The sequence below is a fragment of the Stegastes partitus genome, unplaced genomic scaffold (genome assembly GCF_000690725.1).
Source record: "Stegastes partitus isolate 25-593 unplaced genomic scaffold, Stegastes_partitus-1.0.2 Scaffold1736, whole genome shotgun sequence".
Classification (NCBI taxonomy): domain Eukaryota; kingdom Metazoa; phylum Chordata; class Actinopteri; family Pomacentridae; genus Stegastes; species Stegastes partitus.
The window spans coordinates 82,522-103,266 of NW_007579467.1; the positions used below are offsets into that span (position 1 = coordinate 82,522).

The 20,745-nt window shown below is 43.2% G+C and overlaps 1 protein-coding gene across 3 annotated transcripts in view; it reads left to right on the forward strand.

The window, feature by feature from the left end:
• gria1a (glutamate receptor, ionotropic, AMPA 1a) overlaps positions 1–19,618 on the forward strand; it is an 84,700-nt gene extending 65,082 nt beyond the window's left edge. For 2 of the 3 annotated variants that reach the window (XM_008301945.1, XM_008301947.1), the window contains 5 exons: positions 6,865–7,063; positions 7,443–7,690; positions 10,689–10,803; positions 17,282–17,416; positions 19,351–19,618. In XM_008301945.1, the coding sequence (XP_008300167.1) occupies positions 6,865–7,063; positions 7,443–7,690; positions 10,689–10,803; positions 17,282–17,416; positions 19,351–19,518 (865 nt within the window). In that variant the 3' untranslated portion in view covers positions 19,519–19,618. Of the gene's footprint in view, positions 1–6,864; positions 7,064–7,442; positions 7,691–10,688; positions 10,804–11,517; positions 11,633–17,281; positions 17,417–19,350 lie in introns of all 3 variants that reach the window. The other variant, XM_008301946.1, reaches the window with a different exon arrangement.
• The last annotated feature ends 1,127 nt before the right edge of the window (positions 19,619–20,745 follow it).

Genomic DNA, 20,745 nt, shown 5'->3' on the forward strand with positions numbered 1-20,745 from the left:
GATGATTTATTCATAAAGAGACGGTTCAGTTTAGTTCACAACATAACTTATGTTTTATTTATCTAGAGATTGCATGAAGGCAACTTTTGATCATACATGCGTGCACGCTCAGAAACACAAACTAGTGAAACGCGCACGCACACAAACACACACACACACAATCCCGCAGGATCTCACTGGGGTATCACACTTTGTACACAGACAAAGACAGCATCCCCTCGGAGGCATATACTCTGTCAAATCAGTCACACATATGTTTCCAGATGCAGAGAGGGCTTTTGGTGTAATCAAGCTGTGACAGCATGTGAGTATCTTTCCTGCAACCATGAATTATACACTAAGCCAGAGGCCTCATGGGAAATCTACCTGGGCCAGCGTAAACACTGCCAGTAGTTTGACTGAAAAGATGTGCACTGTGGTGCTTAGCAGTTTATCAGTTGGGCCTGTGTCTGCGAGTCCGTGAGCTGAAAAGAGACCTAATGAGAGTTTTCTCTCTGTAATGGCAATCCTGTTCTACTATAGGGGTGGATGCCCTTATAGAGAGAAAGACAGCAAGAGAGGGAGAGGAGGAGGAGTGAGATGACTAAAGTCTCTCTCAGCTCAGCTGTACTGTTTGGAGTGCAGAGTGTGCTGCCATGGCAACCGTAAAGAGACACAGATTTTTTTTTTTCCTCCTCTCTCTCTCTCTTTCTTTTCAGAGCAGCTTCACATCAAGTGTCTGTGAAGCTGCACCGGAATGCTCATGTATGTCATCTCTTCTTTGTGTTATTATACAGACAAATTTAATGCACTGTGGCTCCACTCCTATGTGTGCTGATGGTATTGATTTTCAGTGAGCAGTTATGATGTATCTGTGTTTGGATTCCTGATTTTCTTGCCGGAGTGACTAAGAGGCTTTGCGTATGTGTGTGGGCGCGTATCGAGCGCTCTCACAGCTTGCCAGCACTGACTTATCTCAGGTTACATGAGGCTAAGACAACATCCATGATATCATTCGGCGAACACGTGTAGATCCGCAGATACAATGATTGCAAGTTTTTGTCACAATTACGCCGATTTCCTCTTCTGCACCAACGCTCGGAATGGCTGCGAGCTAAATCGTCTCGAGCTCGATCGACTCAAATGAGCCGTATGTCGCAAAGCAGCCACTTAATTTTGCTGCTTCTTAATGAAAGAAGCATGCATTAAACAATTACAAAGCATTTGGGATCATAATGTTTTTTGTCCAAATTTTCCATAGTGGACTTGAATGAACGTAATTACCAGCTTGTGGTGCGTTTGCTTCAGGGTGGCAACATTATCATAATATTCTCTTTTCAACTCAATAGCATGGTAATGCTGACCTTTAAAGGCAGAGAGAGAGAGCGGGAGAGAGATGGGCTTTAGTAAATCACTATATTACTTTTTTTTTTTTTTGGTCCTTGCTTCAAGCTTGCATGTTAGTTTGGCCTTGGAGATGAAAGCGCTCTGAAATAATACAATCTAACAACAGTGAGACGGCGAAAGCAAAAACACAAGCAAACAAAAGCAAAAGTAAACCCATGACTTTGCAACAATATTGGCCATAGCATGTTTCTCATCCCCCCAGAGCCTCATTTAGCAACACCGAGAGAGGGAAAAACTGTGAAGTGGTGGAAAGTTGCAAGCGCACTGAAAGCATCAGACAAGTGCATTTTCAAAAAGTATCTCTTGTTTTCTGTGGCCCGGTGTGCACTAAAAGCATCGTGTGCTGCACATCAAACCAATTTGCCATGTCTGCTCCGAGCTTAGTTCAATTCTCGAGCTGTGGCACTTTGCGTGTGGTTCCAGTGGAACCACGGTGACCTATATGGAGGCAGAATTACATAAAAAGGTAATCGCGTTCATAAATATTTAATTCTGGTTAATTATCCTGACATGCCAGTATTATGATGCATGTTTTTACCAGACTGTTTTTTTTTTTTTTTTGTTTCCTTCAGTGGCTGAGGAGACTATAGGGAATCAAGAGCTTAATAAAACTTTTATCAACTCATAACATTTACAAGCAGCTGAGGCATAGTCGAAGAACCGCTAATTAGCATAAGCCCTGCCGTATAAGTCAGCACATTGGAAGGGCTGCAGGATGCAAGCTGAGATGTATATGGACAGAATATGAGTCGTACAATAATTCAAACCTTGCTGATCCACCAACCCGAATAATGTACAGAATGAGTAATAAAGCAGCTGTAATTTAATCCCGAACGTGTCACTGTGCGACGAACACATCAAACAAGGCGATTCAAATGATTCACCTCAATTATCGCGGCCTTTTTAAAAAACCTTCAGATCGTCCAAAAGAGAACACAAATAATGTGTGCACACAGTTTGCAAAGACGACTATAGAGCTGTGCATGACATGCCCCTCTAATGGAGTCACCCTTGACTCGGTTGTCATTATATTTCAGAAAAATCTTCCACTTTACCTTCAGCGTTGATCAATCCTCTGATGTGGTCTGGATATAAATAATGCTTTGGTGTGATGTTTTTTTTTTTTTCTTCATAACTATCAGCATCATTTTCACATCTAGCGAGCTGTTCTTGCTAACAAAGTTTCCGGGAATTCACCACAGCAGGAGCCAATTAGATAACAAATACTCCCCGACACTTAGGATTCTATTATTACACAAGTTTTCACTATGTGTCGATAACTCTCTTTATGTTTGTCTGCTGCTCACAGGTTCATCTTCAGCTTCTTTTCTTCTGATCTGCGCAAAATAAATCTCTTCCATCCAGACATTTTGGGAGTGATGTGCCCAGTCATCGGGAACATACAGCTGTCTCGCTAATTTTTAAGAATCCAAAAAAAAAAAAAAAAAAAGGCGGTGTAGCAGAAAACTTCTTTTCCATCCCTGATTTGTCTTAGAATCACACCATAATTAGAGACCATTTTCTTTCTCATTTAAACCTCTGTAATTCCTAATCCATTGTAATGTGGCCATTACTGGCTCATTTTTTACACTTGCTAAAGTCATTAGTCATTGCTAATTACCATATCGAAAAAGACGAGGCCAGCCAGGGGAATTCTAATGAGAGTTTAGTGCTACAGCAGATTCCAAGAGAGGCTGTGGGTGGAGACCATGTAGCAAAAGATGAAGATCTGAGATCATCCGGTGTGCGTCGCCTTTACATAACTTTTCACTTTCCGTTCAGGATGAGAAACATGTTTAAACAGTTGTTCATGAAATGTTCATATCAACTCCTGCTTCAGAGTTGTTGCATGTATTCGATCTCATTTTCCACTTAGGCCAAACAGCAAAGCACAAATGCAGAGTTCTCCTGCAGCCAAAACAGTTCCAACTTTGGAAGAGAAAGAAAGAAACTGAGTGAGAAAATACAACTTTTGCTGCCTTGTGTAAAGCCTAACCTGGGGGTGTCTTGCTGGGCCAGAGGTTTAAGAAGCTGTGTAGCCTCAGCCTTCCTGGTACGCTCCTGGATTACATTCCTTCTTTCTGTCTCCGTCATGTCACCTTAAAAGCCACCAAAATCCCCCAAAAGTTCACAGAGAAAGAACTAAAGCGAAATCTGATTTCTTAAGAGTTAATATTGATTTGAGTGCTACTCAACCTAAACCCTGTGAGCTTTTCCCATTTTTAATTATTCACTTTTGTGATTTTTTTTTATTCTTATTTCTCTGAAAACAGAGACAGGTCGGCCAATGCTGACGTTTTTTGGCATTATTTGGTGTATTCACATGATAAATGGCGGCATCGTAGACTAATCGATCAGTCTGTTCAACACTAAACATACGCGCGCGCTGTTGCATTGTATTTCCTCACCGCCGCTCTCGAGGTAGCGCCGTTTTCTGCTCCCATTAACAATCCTTTTCCTTCGCCATGCAATAAAAGAGGCAGAGTGAATAATTGATTAATCATTGCCTTAACAAGACTATGAAATTACAGTGCTACTTGGAAGATTTCCCCTACTGTAATAAGACAGCTTAGTTAATGTTTTACCGCCGCACCAAGGTTGGCTGCTGCGCAATAATGCATGAGGAGCGGAGAGGAGGAAGAAAAAAAAAAGAAAAGAAAAGGAGGCTCAAAGGAAAGGCAGTTCAAAAGGAAACAAACAGAGACAAACAGGTCTGTGTTTGCCAGTCGCTCCGCTTCAACTGGGGAGGAGGACTGCTGCAGGAGACCCAACACACACCCACGCACTCACACACTAACAACACACAACCTCTTTCTCCTCGTCCCAGTCGCGCAGCAAACGGTGACCCCGTTGTTCGCTGGTACACACACACACACACACACACACACAATCCTCAGGAAGGCGGCGTTATGTGCGTCTGGTTGTGCGTGCGTGCATACTTGAATGCCTCGGTGTCAGTGCCAAGGTGTAGGCTATTGTTGTCTCGGCCCACAACAAACCCCTGTCAGCCCTCCGCCTCCCTCCCTCCAGCACATGAAGAGACGGGGAAGGGAAGGTGGATGGAGGGGAAAGAAAGGGAGAGCAGGAGGAAAGAGGAAAAACAACAACTTAAAAAAAAAATTAAAATAGGGGCGACTGAAGGGGAAGGATTAGACAGCTGTTTACTGCCATCTCTGGAGGCCAGAAGCAGTCAAAGCGAAGGAGTTTGTCTGCCTCTGGTGGTACTATCCAGTTTACTTTTCATCTCTGCCATTTTTCTGCCTCTCCCTCCTTTTATTTCCCCCTCCTCCTCTCCTCCCCTCCTTTTCTCCCACTTGTATCACTCTTTCTGCCTGACATAACACGCTCTTGCTTTCTTTTCCCCGAGTCCCTTCGCTGTTTCTCGGGATGTCACGTTCTTTCTCTTTTCGCAGAAGCCTCTCCTTCTTTCCGCCACAATAGGACTGTCAAGTAATTAAGAGGCAGCTTGAACAGTGATATATATATATAAGACTGAATAGAATTAATAAAACACGAGCGGGAGCAAACGGAGGTTCTCGCTTTTAAGAATTCTTACAGGAAGAATCCAAACGGTGTCACTTCTGCTCTTTGTTTACATCATTTCACTCCTCAAAAAAAAGAAAAAAGACCGTTTTGAGGTTAGCAAAACAAGCAGTCGGAAGACTTTACTTTGGATCCCGGCATTTGTTTCTGAGAATAACAAAGACCAAACTGTTAAACGGTTAATTAAGATATAATCAGTGGAGTATTTGATAATGAAAATGCTTGTTAGTGACCCTTTTTTTATGCTCTTAGAATGGTCTTGCTCTCCTGCACTAACAGGAACTGCTTTCATATTTTTAACCATTTTTCTATTTCTACTACACTCAAATAAAATGTTCTTGGAATTCTTTATTTATACTCGTGCACTTGATTCATGCATAAACCTCACTGCTTGTAATATGCATGGATGCTGGCAGGTGCTGCTGCCCTATAACTGATGGGGGGTTTTTCTTGGGCAATGTTTGCATAAATATGTGATACCGGTGCGCTTTTCTTATATGAATCTTCCTTAAAGGTTAGAGGATCAAAATGCTGTGTGTGCAACATGACAGCGTGCAGAACTTTTTTTATAGCTGCCCAGGGCTGAAATGGAGATTTTTTTTGATGCACCACTTGCTTGTGAATGGTTTGCTCCAATGCTTAATATTCATCGAGGTGTTTGGGAATTAGAGCTGTATTGATTAATGGATTAGTTGTCAACTGTTGAATTAATCACCAACTAAAATTAATAACTCAGTTTGAGATTTTGTAGAAGTAAAAATTCTCTGATTGCAGCTTTTTAAATTAGATTTTTTTTTCCAGTTTATTTGCCCTTTGGTGACTGGAAACTGAATAAATATGGGTTGTGGAGGAAAACAATACATCTGAGGACGTCATGTTGGTGCATTTTTTAGACCAAAAACTTGAAGACAGAAGAGTCACTAGTTGCAGCCCTACATGTCTCTTTGTTCACCGCATGGTCGAAGCTTAACCTTCGCCACAATGAACTGAACAGTGATCAGCGAGCAAGTCGAAACATCCACACACACCCCGCAGACAGCTCCGCATTCTCCCGACTGATTTTTCAAAGGCTCCGCATCCATTCTGTGTTTGCTCTCGGCTGGCTCCCCTGCTCTTTCATCATCCACCCGTCATCTGAAAAGCATCTTAAATGATTATGTTTTAGCTTCTCCCTGTTTTTTTTTTTTTTTTCCTTTTTTCTTTTTTCCCCCCCTCTCTCCATACTTAATCTTGCCTTCATGTTCACGCTCCATTTGGCTTGACGGTACAAAGGTGAATCATGAAAGCCTTTTTTTGTTTCAGATTTGTGTCATTTTCATTGCGTAAGCTCTGCCACTCTGTTCCTCGGCGCATGTCGGGGACCGATATGTAACGCAACATGATTTCCGCTGTTGCTGTTCGAGCTGGCTTCTCTTGAGGTGAAGAGAGGGAAGACGGGGATTTGACTCAGGGGATTTGGCTCACAGTTGTGTTTTTTTTTTTTTTACATTTTTTTAATTTTTTTTTCCTCAAAGTGCAATTAGAGCAGTGGCTAAGTGTTCTCCTCCGCCTATTAATCCCCAACAATTAATGCGCATGGTTCCATGAAACATATTGGCAACTTTCTTAAAGTGAGATTAATTTGGCAGGCAGGAAGCTGAGTGGGCCTTTGTGGAACTGGTTATCTTTCCTTAGCAGATTGGGCTAAGCTCTCCAAGCCTGGTGGGACAAAGAGTGTGCAGAGTGTGATGCAATGTAGGTCACTTGGATGGCGTGAACATCGCAAGGTTTTTAGATTCCTCATCTTGATTGTGTGTAAAATTGACCATGAAGGGAAAGACTGGTGCTATTTAATTTTCTACTTCCTTCATTGACATGATTCTGTCTGTGTGTGTGTATATATATATATAGATACAGTCGCTGTGTCTTCTGACCTGCCTGTTCCTCTGTTTTTAGCTCGCTGTCGGGCCGCATCGTCGGAGGCGTCTGGTGGTTCTTCACCCTCATCATCATCTCGTCCTATACCGCCAACCTGGCTGCCTTCCTGACTGTGGAGAGGATGGTGTCTCCTATAGAGAGCGCCGAGGATCTGGCCAAGCAGACTGAGATCGCCTATGGAACGCTGGATGCCGGCTCCACCAAAGAGTTCTTCAGGGTGAGGAGACAGTTATACTAATGATCGTGTGAACCTATGTGACCTGCCCGGGTGAATGCATGCGGTTCTGCTGCAGCGTTATGAGAGAAAACAGTAAACAGTGAGGCTACTGACAGTGAGATAAAGTACTGATGCTGAAGTACATACACAGGCTCTCCTATGGGAATGGCAGACTTCTATGTTAACAATTAAAACGTGTAAATACACTGACTAGCTACTGCAGAGGCCATAAATAGTTTTTTTTTAAAGGCTCGCTAATGAAAATATTAAAGATTGTATTCTACCAGAGACGATAACGAAGATAATAAAGTGTTGAAGCTGATACAGTCTCTCTCCCTGTTTTTCTATCTCTTTCCTCGTTAACAATTCTGACTGTCAGAGGTCGAAGATTGCTGTGTTTGAGAAGATGTGGTCCTACATGAAGGCAGCTGACCCGTCCGTGTTTGTCAAAACGACAGACGAGGGCGTAATGAGAGTCAGGAAGTCCAAGGGGAAGTACGCCTACCTGCTGGAGTCCACTATGAATGAGTACATAGAGCAGAGGAAACCCTGTGACACCATGAAGGTGGGAGGGAACCTGGACTCTAAAGGTTATGGAATCGCCACGCCCAAGGGCTCCCCTCTCAGGTAAACCCTGTGCCGCTGCTGCAGTGGCCGGATAAAAGCGTTGAAGCGCTTTTATCGGAGCTTGTGCGCGAGCTCCATCTGTCATCCTCATCATCTGTTTAGTTGTCCATGGAGCTCAGTGTTTGCAGCTTTTGCTCATGTATGAACACATTCATGAGTTTGGATGGATTCGTTTTTCTTTTTTTTTTTGCTAAATTTTGATTTACAGATGCATCTTTTTAATCACAACAAGACGACATATCAGTATTCTGTTCTTCATACTTTGCATGCATTTGAACCAGATGTAGCTGCATGATGTTAATTTCACAGTCATCATCAAACCTTTTACTTTTTTTGTTCAGATTTTTACACATCACACACATTCACAACTTGATGATGCCCACTTTTCACCATCTTTGTCTGTGTCTGCATATGTATGTATGCAGCTAGCCTGTTCATACCTGACTTGTGAGCACTAGCGTAAGTGTAAAGTAGGACCATGAGGTGTCACGGCCTCTTTAAGCGACACTTGTTTCCCCTGCTGATCTAAAACTTCCGTACGAGCGTTTGTGGTGAACGGTTTCATGCAATCTGCTTTTGAAACTGTAGCATCTGCCTCACACGGAAACACAAAAATGTAAATGTGCCGCTCACAAACCAACAGGGCTCCTGAAGCAGGATTACGACTTAAAGAGTCACATCCCATATGGCTACTTTCCCACTTAAGCCAGGGCTCACACTTTGAATGTGAAGTCAGAAGACTTTGAATTTGTAATTGCAGCATCCGATGTGATAATTGACGTAATGAATGATAATTCATTCCTGATGTACTTCTGCCATCGATTTCCTCGAGCAGCAGCTGTCATTTCACATTACATTAACACCTTAACCAACTTCCCATTTATATTTCTCCTGCAACTACAGAGAGAGTGCAGAAGCTGGTGGCATCTGAAGCTTTTAATCTATCTCTAATAGGCCTCATTCATTTTAATGAAAGGAGCCATATGGGAAGATTTCATTCAAATTCGCCGAGGATTCATTCGGGGTTCCACCTTGGTTGGCAGCCAGAGGTCAGAATGCTGACTAGAAATGTTTCGTAAGCCCCACTCGGATGCTCCTTTTTTAAATTTCATACAAATTGGATTTCATACATCAAGCAAGCGCTGCATTAGTGATAAGACAAGTGGTGAAATGAATCTGCTCTCAAGTCATGTAGTCCGATCGGTCCAGACCTGCAACAAGGCAAGCTGGCTGCAGTATTGACCTGCCGAGGATGGCCCCCATTATCTCCCTCTCTTTGTGTTAATTATTAGCAGAGCGATGCATTTTATTCTCCGGTTGCCCCTGTGGTCGTTCACAGATGTCTGATACTGAGTTTCATTACCAGATAACAAACATTCATAATTGGATGAGTCCTGCCAAAGCGTGGCGATTTGAATCATTCACATATTTCTTTCTTAAAAAACAAAATTCTTTTAATTGTGCCGCTCACCTGGAAATCGACATGAGTGAATGACCCGTGAATTCCAAGGGTTGACTTCAATCATTCTTGCAATGCATTGTTAATGAATCAATTTGCACAGAGCACTAAATATTAAGGATATACTGATCTGGGGTTTTTTTTTATCTCACGGTGTTTAAATCTAATTAGATGTCTGATATCAGCGCTCCTTTTCTTTTTTTTCCCCCAAATTTAAAGTTCAGGTCTTAAACGTAATTGTAGATATTTATATACCGTCTTTCTTCTTGATTCATATTTTCCGTGCGGTCTTTTTGAGATTGCCACTCACATTGCAATGCAGGCCTGATTGTAAGTGGCACTTTGAAAATAAAAGATACTTAAATGGCATAACCCTTCATTTTACAGGAATGTCTTCAGAGAGCACTTTCTGATCAGTGGCTCTAATGTTCTGCATAAGTTCTGCCTCATTTCTTACATGTACGATGTCCAGCCACCCCCCATGTTTGCCTGACAGTTTCCTACATCCCACTAACATACAGTAACCTCCCCCCCCCTGACATCTGCTCACCTAGAACCAACCGACCAAACTAACCAACGGCCTGCTGGGCTCCAGACCATCCATGTCCACCCACTTTGACTTCTTTCTTTTTGTCTTGAGTCCGCTGGGCTGAGAAAGAATTCAGAGGTTTTACCGGCCCCGAGGAAAACCTGTGTTCCCTACAGCTGTGTTGTGCACTCGAGGTCGGGGATAAAGGCTCTTCTGTGTCTGCCTGCGCGAGAAAGGCAGAATGTCACCTCGACAAATTGTTGCCGCACAGAAGAATTGGCACTGATTTGAAGGGAAAGATAATCGGCGAAGGCTGCAATCTTTACTTCTTTCATGCAAATTCTGATTGCAGATTCGGCCTTTCTTGCGACTTGTGGACGGGGGGAGAGTCTTTGTCCTCGGCCAGTCAGCTATAGGAAATACACACACACACTCAGCAGAGAGAGGCAGAGCAACTCATGTGGAGATGGTTTGGATGAGTCCAGGACTCCGTCTATAGTTGGTCCTACAGTTTCCTTTCAGCCTGTTTAGGAGAAGAACTTGCAGTGGCAGTGAACCTGGCAGCTTCTGTTTGCATTTGTTTATAGTTATAAATTAATCAACATAGGCTCCTATTCAGCGGGATGCCGTTATGGGTTGCATATTGATAGGTTAGCTACCGTAGCAATCTGTATGCTGGTGCAGCTGAAAGGAAATAACCATCTGTAGAAAGACTTCCGCATCCAAGGCATCTCCGTTTCCAGCGTCAGCTCTGCCTCTCTCTGAGGCCCCTGCTTGGTAAAACCTGACTCTACTACTGTATGGGCGCTCAGTACTTCAGCCCATTGCAGCTCTGCAACTAACATGCGCATCTAAAGCCGGTGCTCCTGCTTCATATCAGTAGCTTTATGCAGGAGACTTCCTAACAGTAAGTCAGTGTTGCCATAATCACCACCACCATGCGAGCAATCTCTTTATATCTGTCCCATAGAGTGTCTCCTAATGGCTTATCGTCTTATATTATTTTCAAGAAACCCAGTAAACCTGGCAGTGTTAAAACTGAACGAGCAGGGCCTCTTGGACAAATTGAAAAACAAGTGGTGGTACGACAAGGGAGAGTGCGGCAGCGGGGGCGGGGACTCCAAGGTCAGAGCCAGTTTGATAAACCCTGCGGGTAACCCACCACCACTGGGGGACGTGGGGGTGCGGTGGGGGCGGGGAGTGGGGGGTAACCGGCAGACCCACGCTGCAGCCACCGCTCCGGCAACACTTAATCCCTCCGCGGTGAGGGGAAGAGCAAAGGAGGAGTGCCAAAGGGGGGTGATGATTTGGCCTGCGGGGGATGATTTTGAAATCCACAGAGAGGGGAAGTTTTTTTTTTTCTATCACGTCCTCTTGCTTTAACAAAATGAGCAATGACTTCAAATTGATTCATTAAACCAGCTCGTGCTCGGCATAGAAAACATCCTGTAGGTTATTATTTGTAGGTTTAGATGTCAAATGTCTACATTCTCTTTGAAGAAAAGAGACATGGCTGTTGCGTAGGTGCGGATAAGCAGCGTGCCGGTTACCCAAAGTGATATAGTAATACACATCTACTGCCTCAAGGAGCAAGCCAGCCAAGCTAGATGGAGTATTAATGCATATCACTTTGACTCTGATGTTTCTAATGATGTTTGTGCTATATATCTGTGCGCGTGTGTGTGTGTGGTGTGTGTGTGTGATGTGTTTTTACCTGTAAGCAAGCCCGAGCATTGATGTGTGCGTATGTATGCATTTGCTGCTCTGTGTTTCTGCATTAATAACATAAAATAACATGGTATAATATGTTATTTATGTTATTCCCTTATGGTTTGGAAGAATCCCAGTAAACCTAGCGGTGTTGAAACTCAATGAGCAAGCCGTCTTAGACAAACTGAAAAACAAATGGTGGTACGATAAAGGGGAGTGTGGCAGCAAGGACTCCGGAAGAAAGGTTAGTCTCCAACCCAAACCTGTCACCTCACAGCACCTCCCAGCATAACCCTGATCCTAGACCAGCCCCCCAAGTCCAGCCCTCAGCCTCTATTACACCGAGACACACACCCCCCCTCCCATGAGGCTCTAGTGGTACTACCGTATTGGCCTGAATATAAGACGACAGATGAAATTAAGATGCTGTAACTGCTTTGTTTTAAGAAAGATATGTACTAAAATTCACTTCAGGCTGCATTGAATTATATAAAATAATGTAAAAATCAATGCGTCAGTCTACAAAACAAACAAAAACTAATTATTTGATTAAGTGGCTTTGGCTTATTAAAAGGAAACATTTAAAAATGCGATAATCAATCCAAACATCTCCCTCCAAGCTTCGATTTCTCCCACTGTAGAGAATGCATTGCTAACACTTTCAATGCTGTTATATTTAAGCTTATTTGTTAAAATGGTGTTTAAAAATATAACATTTATACTATATTTTATAACTAATTTCTGCTGTGGCATTTACCTGTGCATACAAAATTATTTCTACAGGTTGAAGTGAGCCTATGTAACGCATTGAACAGCTGATGTCCATTAAAAGATGAATTGGAAATACGAGAATGTAGCGTAAGAGCAGCACAAGGAAGGTCATCAAGTCAGCAAACTGCTTGATTAATGTCAGTTCACGACAATATATATCTGAGCTTTGCTCTGTTAAATTCTACTGACATTAGCTGCTGTTTCAGGGGGAAAAAAACAACAACTCTGTAACAAGAAGACACTGATATTTTGGTTGGTTTGATGTGGATTTTAATGATCACAGGGAGGAAAACTAATTGTGTGCAGCAGGAGATCAGATCTCACTGAGTGCAGAGACTCCTGCCATATGGGAAGCCAATAGTTGTTTTAGCTTAAACCCACCCCTAGCTAAAACATGACACAGTTTTGATTTGGGTGAATTTTACTGCCAGGAGAGACTTTGGTTCGCCACCAAAACTGCCGTGAAACAATAACCAGCGTTGGCCAGTTTAGCCAGCGTTGGCCAGTTTAGCCAGCGTTGGCCAGTTCAACCAGTGGCTGTTAAAAAACCTCCCCACGTTGGCCACCACAAGTCGCTCTGTGGCTCTGCAACTGAGCAGCTTTTATCTGACAGTAAGACAACCATGTTTAGCTTTTCAAAAGTTACATATTCTCACTTTAAACTAGGCTTCCTGTCAATTTTGGGAGGATGATCAGTGCTGGCAGGTATCTACCGAGGGATCAGCTCAAACTCTCTCGCCCAGCATCACTTAATACAGCTCACTTTGCATTGTAATATTCAAAGGGAACATCTGCTGTTGTGATTTTGTGAAATGACCTCCACTTTTAAACAAAAAATTCCAGAAACACTGTCTTATATTTGGGCCAGTACTCTGGTGGTACTCTGGTGTCTGTTTCTTCCCACTGATGAGCTTGTGTTGTCAGAGATTTATTGTTCATTACCAGTGTGTAAATGAATATTGTGTGGTGGATTAGCTAGGATTGTTGCAATGATTTGTAATACACATATCGCCCACAGTTATCATCTAGGCAGAATCGATCCTCCTAAAACAGACCGCCCGACCCTCCGAACACGCAGGCAGATAAAGCGTTACGACGACCTTGTGTTTGTACTGTAGATTAAATTTGAATCACTCAGCAAAGCAGACTGTTAGAACACAACTGAGGAAAAGAATGAGCACAGATGGACATGAGGGAGCCAGATTGAAGACATTAGACCCTTGGATTGTTGAGCTCTTTGAACCTGTTGAGCTGCAATCGTTGCATCCTGGCCCTTAACAATCCTGCCCTCACTCTGTCACCGTAGAGTGTGCATGTGTGAATGCCTGTCGATCTGCAGCACCGACCCACCAAAATCGCACCAAGTATGCCACCGAACTCGCATGCATTTCCACTTTATGTTATCTACCGACTGGAGTAGCTCTCCCTGACAAAAAAAGAAAAAGCTTTTGGCTCTTTAGTTTTGATGCCTCTGTATGTACCTCTGCGTGGACTTCTGATCCTGTCAAGATGTCAAGATTTGGTTCCCATCCTTTCCCTTGCTCACACTGATTGACAGTTTAGTGCAGAGGCGTCAAACCATGTGCCATGAAGGATTCAGTCTCCGGGGAACGTAGTACAAACAATCTGAAAATACTCTCAGAGAGCTGTGAATGCAGCTACATGTCAAGGATCACAGCGAGGAGGTACATTTGTGGAGGGATTTTGTGGAAAAACGCTGAACATAAAGAGAAAAAAATTAAAATACAGACAAATACCTGTATTTGGCACTCAGTAATTAACATGTTATACTTGATTTGTTAACGCTGGCCATGAAGTAGTCATAAAATAGTCTGGTAGCGGTTTCAGCCTCACTTTCCTCTTCTAACTTCCTAACTTTAAGCAAGAAAGTGAATATAGTCTTCTTGTTCAGCACTTCACAATCTAAGCTTTTCATTTTGCTGCAATTTTCTTCTCTTCGTAAGTAAAAAAAAAAACCCTGTAGACTCCCTCAAACAAGTCCAACTCCCTACGCTGAACACTTATTTACTGTGTGAGACACTTCATTAGCTGCTTTTTTCTTTAGTTGTTTGTTTTTTTTGTTTTCCTGAAAAGCATCTTCTTTTTAACAGAAAAATACATTCCCCAGGATGTGGCCACTAGAACTAACTCTAGGAAGCTTGGCACATTCAGCTTCATATTAAAAATAAATTCAATCGGGAGGAAGAAGTGGAAGAAAAACCAACACTCTTAGTCCTTCATAGCACATTGGTTTGACACTCGCCCTCATTTTGATTAAAATCTATCACTAAATTAGCATATCTGCATCATATTTAAACAAAATACAGACTCAATGGAATGTTCCTCTTTGAGTTAAAACACATTTATCTTAGTAAATGGACAAATAAGAGCCTGGATTTTATTTAGTGGCTAAAGAACGCCAACTGACATCCTGCATCACTGGAAGCCAAAATGGAAGCAAAGACATAATTAAGTGTTAACCATCCTAATGGAACTATAGCTTTCCACGTGGCGTTAATCTATTTGAGTGGCATAAAGGATATTCCCCAAACTGATTTTTATAGAATAATGTCCTCATTAGACCTATTAGGTTGACTGATTTCAGTCTTAATCTTAATGACTCCATTTCTCCGCAGACTATAAATAGGCATAAATGTAAGTAGGTGCCACGGTGATAGGAGATTAAAAAAACCTATATTACGAAGCAATGTCAAACTAAAGACTTGTTCGTGCTGTTGCTGCATGAATGCATGTGTTGTTTACCTGCACCTGTTCCCTCACAGAAAAGTAATGATGAGAAAACATGTATATGGGTGTTCTGAATTCATACAGAAAAAAAAAGTTTAGCGATGTATAAATTCAGCAGTTTAGATCAGTGTCTGTTTCTACTATCCGGGGCCTGTTTCACAAAGTGAGCTCGAGACAAACAAGAATCCTCTGAAGTGGTGTCTGGGTTTATGTCTAATGCAACATTGATGATTTTGGATAACTGGTCTCAGAAAGCTGGGAGCCAAATCGCTTCAACGTGCAAGAGGCGGGGTTTCAAACAAATAGCCAATTACAATCTAATAAAGAAGAGGTAAAACTGTTGATCCCCACCAGGAGAAACGGCTTCACGCCAGCCGCCAAGTGAAGCTAATGATAAGCGCACAAGTGGAATATGAATAGCCGTGGATGGAACGTACGCTCACTTCACATTATGGCTGACATTTTAATATGCCAAGTATCCTGGAAAAGGTGTGGGGGGGAAAATAAATAGGTTCCTTCTCCTATGAAGAAAGAATACCTCATGAATAAATAAAAGACAAAAACAGAACGATAAAATGTTTCATTAATGTCGCCTCTGTTGATATAGAGAGCGGCGCCGCGGTGGTGTAATTTGTTAAATTTTATTTTTTTTAAAAAAGGCTTTGACCAAAATGCGGTTTGAATAAATCACTCGGAGCTAATTTTCAGTGTGCAGACATCCTTTCTTTTTTAAATGAAAGGGGCGACTTGCTGCTCTTCATTAGGGCTCAGACAGAACACTTCTTATTTCTGTGATAGTGTCATCAGTTTACATAGCTGCTGCCTCGCATCCTCTGTCCCCGCAGTGAGAGAATGAATCAACAATGCGGATGTAAACAGCCACAGAAAGCTCTTCATTGCAATTAACATGCAGGAGTAGATTTTATTAATGGATTTCACAGCTCCCTGCTGTGCTCGCTGTTTTGTGAGGAGGCCAAATTATTTATGATACAGTTTTGTTTTGGTAAAATGTGCCAAAGTGTGCCAGAAAACGTGCCAAAACATGGGCGGCTTTCTTTTTTTTTTAAATGTTTGTTTTAGGCGTGCAGAAGAAAGATGTGTTGCATATGAAGACATGTTGGTTCGACCTGCGAATTGCCTTTCAGGGTGTTAGCACCCATGTGTTGTGCACCCTCCTCAGCTATGAGGGAGCGAGTATTCATGTTAAATGATGTTTTGATCGCTTGTTGCCTTCAAACAGAACTCATGAGCTTGTCACTATGACATTACAAAGTCGTGCACGCCAAATACTTTGCCGTTCGAGTGGTAACAATCGGCCCTAAGTCGTGAGAAAACCGCTGCTAAGCAACAGCAACACGGATGTCACTGGAAGCCACTGAGGCTAACCATTTAGCAGCGGTTAACACGTTTTAGGAAAAGCATGATGAAAAAAAGATGAGGCCATCTGAGTTATTAACATGTTTCTCAGACGTTCTAAAATTACGAGAAACAACTTAAAACAACTAAAAGTACAATGTTTTCCATTATATCCAGCAAAAAATGAACTTCCACGGCCTCTTTGATTTCTGAAAATGTCACATCACAACTTGTAAATTTGGAGCTTTTGGAAAAAATCCCATTCATTTAGCAGAGGACCTTTCTCAGTAACGTGGTAAACATGCCTGCATTGGATGGTTCTTTCTTATTACCCTGCAGTGGGTTGTAGTTTTTCTGGGGCGTCATTCTCTAAACCTGCCTTTTGAGTGCTACCTTCACAACATTTCCTTTCTGTTGAAGCCCTGTTCCACAAACAAAAAGACTGGGTGCGACAACTCAAGTATTTTCATATAATCTTTATATAAATCACTTTTACATTCAGCAATTTTGTCCCTGCTTGGATCCTTAAGGGATTTTCCTCACAGATGATTTGTTTTTAGTCGCAAGCCTGGACAAAAACTCCCGGTTTGGTATTAGTCACTACACTTAATTCGGGTTGTTTCTATGATATCAGTAGAAGTAAATCCAAAGCTAGCAGACTACTTTGTGAAACAGGCCCCGAAAATCAGTTTTTTATTGTTAATGTTTTGTTTTTGTGTGTGGTTGTGTGTGTCTTGTCCTCTGGTCTCATGTTCTGACTTGTAGTTTGTGTGCCTAATTACTTGGGCTTATGTGTAAGTATGTGTGCGAGTGTGTGTGAGTTTGAGTGTGTGTGTGTGTGTTGCCAAGTCCTTTTTACATGTTTGTGAGACTAATGTTTGTCCAGAGCTAAATGTGTGTGTGCGACTCAAGTCTAAATGTCATTTGTCTGTTCCGTTGCCACTATCCCTCCTCACTGCTCGGCTCTTCCTCCTCCCGCTCCTCCTCCTCCTCCTCCTCTTCCTCCCCCACCCTCCAGGACAAGACGAGCGCCCTGAGCCTCAGCAACGTGGCGGGAGTCTTCTACATCCTGATCGGAGGCCTGGGCCTGGCCATGCTGGTGGCGCTGGTGGAGTTCTGCTACAAGTCCCGGACCGAGTCGCGCCGAATGAAGGTGTCCACCGCGCGAGCCGCTGCCGCCTCAGCCGCTCAGGCCTTTCACTGCTCAGCCTTAGACAGTGGTGCTAGCGCCCCCTACACAGAGCTGCAGAGCTACGGCCTGTACGCCAACAACACTGTTAAGATATAAGGGCAGAGCACAGCCACGGGGTAGGAAACGCTGTGATCAAACATGATGATGATGATGATGATGATGATGTTGATGATGATGCTGATGCTGATGATGACATCCGCCTCCACCCCTTCGCCCATCTAACCGTGATCACAGTAGGGCCTCTCACGGCTTCCACCGCAGTGCTCTCCTGTACCTCTTTCTACCTCTGCCGCTCCCTCGCTCCGTCTTTATGTCACCGATCTCCTGCAGTGTTGTTGAATCACTTGATTCTGAAATTGCCATTATGCCTGTTTTCTTCACACTCTGAACTTTGCAGGTTAGATTTTGTTTTGCTCTTAAAGCTACACCTGCACGTCACTAAAGGGTGCGCCACACGTGACTGTTATTTTTGCATCTTAATGTGCAAATTTTCTGAGTTACGCTTTCCTTTTGATTATGCGGTTAACTACACATTACACTTTTTTTTCTTTTTTTTTTTTCCCTTTCAGCTTACAAAGTGTTTCTCGTAGGCCTCTTGTTAAATCCCATTACTACACTCATTACAATAATCTTGAGCACACTTGTCAGAAATTTCTCTTTGCAGCACAGGTATAAAGGCAATTTGAATCACAGTGGTACATCTATCTACTTCTGTCGCTCTGAGCAAATCTCTCCCCTGCTCCTTCCTCTCTTTTTTTTTTCGCTGACTGTCTGGCAAACGCAGGGCCCATTGTGGTGAACATCGTTTATATGTATACCATAAGGCAAGGCCTGGTGCGGCTCGCATGTCTTCCATCACTGCTTTAACGTAGAAACTCCAATTTGTTGTATGTACAGAGGATCTGAAAGTAAAGACTTGTTGCTTTTCGCTGGGAGACGTCAGGTTTCTATTATTTGTGTTACTCATCTGCTTCGCGGATCAATTTACAACAAAAAAAAACAACCTTTGATTTATTCTTCCAACATCAAAGCCCCCAGGGGCGCACTGATATACCCGTCATGTACGCAGGAAGAAAAAAAAAAACAAAAAGCAAGGCAGGTCCAATCTCTTATGTTTTCATCAGCCCACGAAGAGGCACCTGATCAGTATGCTGATGAGACTGGCGAGGAGCCTATTAGTCCGGCGGTACCTTTATGCTGTTTGGCTTGAAAGAAACAACAACAGCGTTCCAATTAGAGGCTGGTGTAATCTCCAATCCCCATGCAGCACTTAGCGGTTGCTCCAGATCGCGCTTGCTTTGCCCAATTTAATCAGCTATAGAATAGGGTTGGGGAGGGATACGGGCGCCGAAGACGCCGAAGAGACGCATGTGCGCGCAAACACGCGCGAGCACCACACATCGTTAGGTCAGCCTTCGAGGCCCGTTGGCTTTTATTGCGCTAGACTGGAGAATGGAGCTAATAAACCAATGAGTGAAGCCTCAGCTCCCGTTCCTTCCTGCCCACACTTCGCTCTGCTCCTCCTGCTACAAATGAGGACATTTGATGCACACGAGGCCCGGCACCACGGTTTACCGCCCGCGAACATCACTCAGACCCCGATGAGGAGGGTAAAAAGCAGCACCCTACGAGTCCTAACAGCTCATTCTGCTCTCCAATTTCTTGGCGTGCCAGCACCACATTTATATAGAAACGTAAATAGCCTCTTATGTGCATAAATTCTTGTAATAAAGGCCGGAGAGATTTAGCCGAAAGGCCTTTTTAAGCTTCATAATTCTGTCTGCTGCTAGCTTTAACTGTTGCATTAGCTTTTCTCTGTTCTGGTTAGATTATTAAGCATGTGTGTCTGTTTGACTTTAGCGCACGCTGACCGCAATCCCTTTTGTTTCTGGCAGCAATCCATCAACGACGCCATGCGCTGCTCCACCCTGACCAGGATGAGTGGCAACGGGAGCGGCGGCGAGAACGGACGAATCCTCACCCACGACTTCCCCAAGACCGTTCAGACGCTGCCCTGTATGAGCCACACCGCCAGCATGGGACTGGGTGCCTCTGGCATGTGATCACCACGCTAACTGTGCTTGCGGCGATAGGGGAGATAGGCAGGGTGGGGCAGGAGAAGAGCTCAAGACTCTTAATTCACCTCAAAAATCATGGCTGTCCGGTTTGACCCATCTGTTCTCCTGGCTGTCAGCGCGCCCCGACTTGAACAAGACTTAACTTACTGCCAAAATGCACTCTCAAACCGCTCCTTACAAACTATGAACTACGAGACTGGCGACATTTTTTTAAATGAGTGGATGTTTGAAAAAGAAATACCGCAAAAAGAAAAGGGAAATGTGCTGCAATAAAGAAAAACCGGGGCGTGTTTTTGAATTTTTTACAGTGTTCATTTATGTGGAAAAAACCAACAAAAAAAAAAGAACTTTATTCTTCAGTGTGACGCCTGCGCTGTGCCATTTCAATGGAGCTGTTGACGTTAGTCTGCGTGTGCAATATCTTCGCCTCCACTGCTGACCTTGTACTACCTAGATGCTTTCTGATGGCTGACGGAACGTGTCTTTGCACAGACGTGGCAGAGGAGGACAAACACTTGTGACTGCTACGATGATTTGATTTTTTTTTTTTGGGACCTTCCCGCTCTCTTTCACTCTCACATTTACACGCCATTTTGGAAGGACAACGTGCTCTGTGTGGCGTAGCCAGTTTTTATGAGATAGTTTATGGTTTACACTGTTGTAGAAGAGCTTTGTCAAAAGTAGTCTGATTGGATTTGACTTGGACTGAAGGTTCGATGCTGTTTAAGTCAGCGCTTGACCGGGCTATTAAAAAAAAAAAACGAACAAAAAAAACCAACATGCATTGCTGCTACACCTCATTTAACACATCATGCCTTGTCTTGGTGCCATATGACCATTCTCACAAATGCACGCACATACACCGTACTGTACTCTTGTTGCTACTGGGTCATTTGTGTGGCCAACAGATAGAGTTTCAGCAAAATCAGCGCGTGGGCTGATTCGGAAGCGCTCACCTTGAGCTGCGAGAAAGAAAAAAAAAACCACACAAACACGCTATTCAGAGGCTACGTACAGTACCGAGTGACCTTACACTGTATTCTACCGTTGTGACATTCATCCATCGATATACTAAGGAGTCTCTTTTGCTGCCCATGTCGAAGAGCAAAGATGAACAAATTTCTATAGAATCCGGAGAAAATATTCCTCAAACTATTGTTAGAGCACTTGCTGCATAATTCACTGGCTCCTGTGATGTATTTTCAGCTTTAT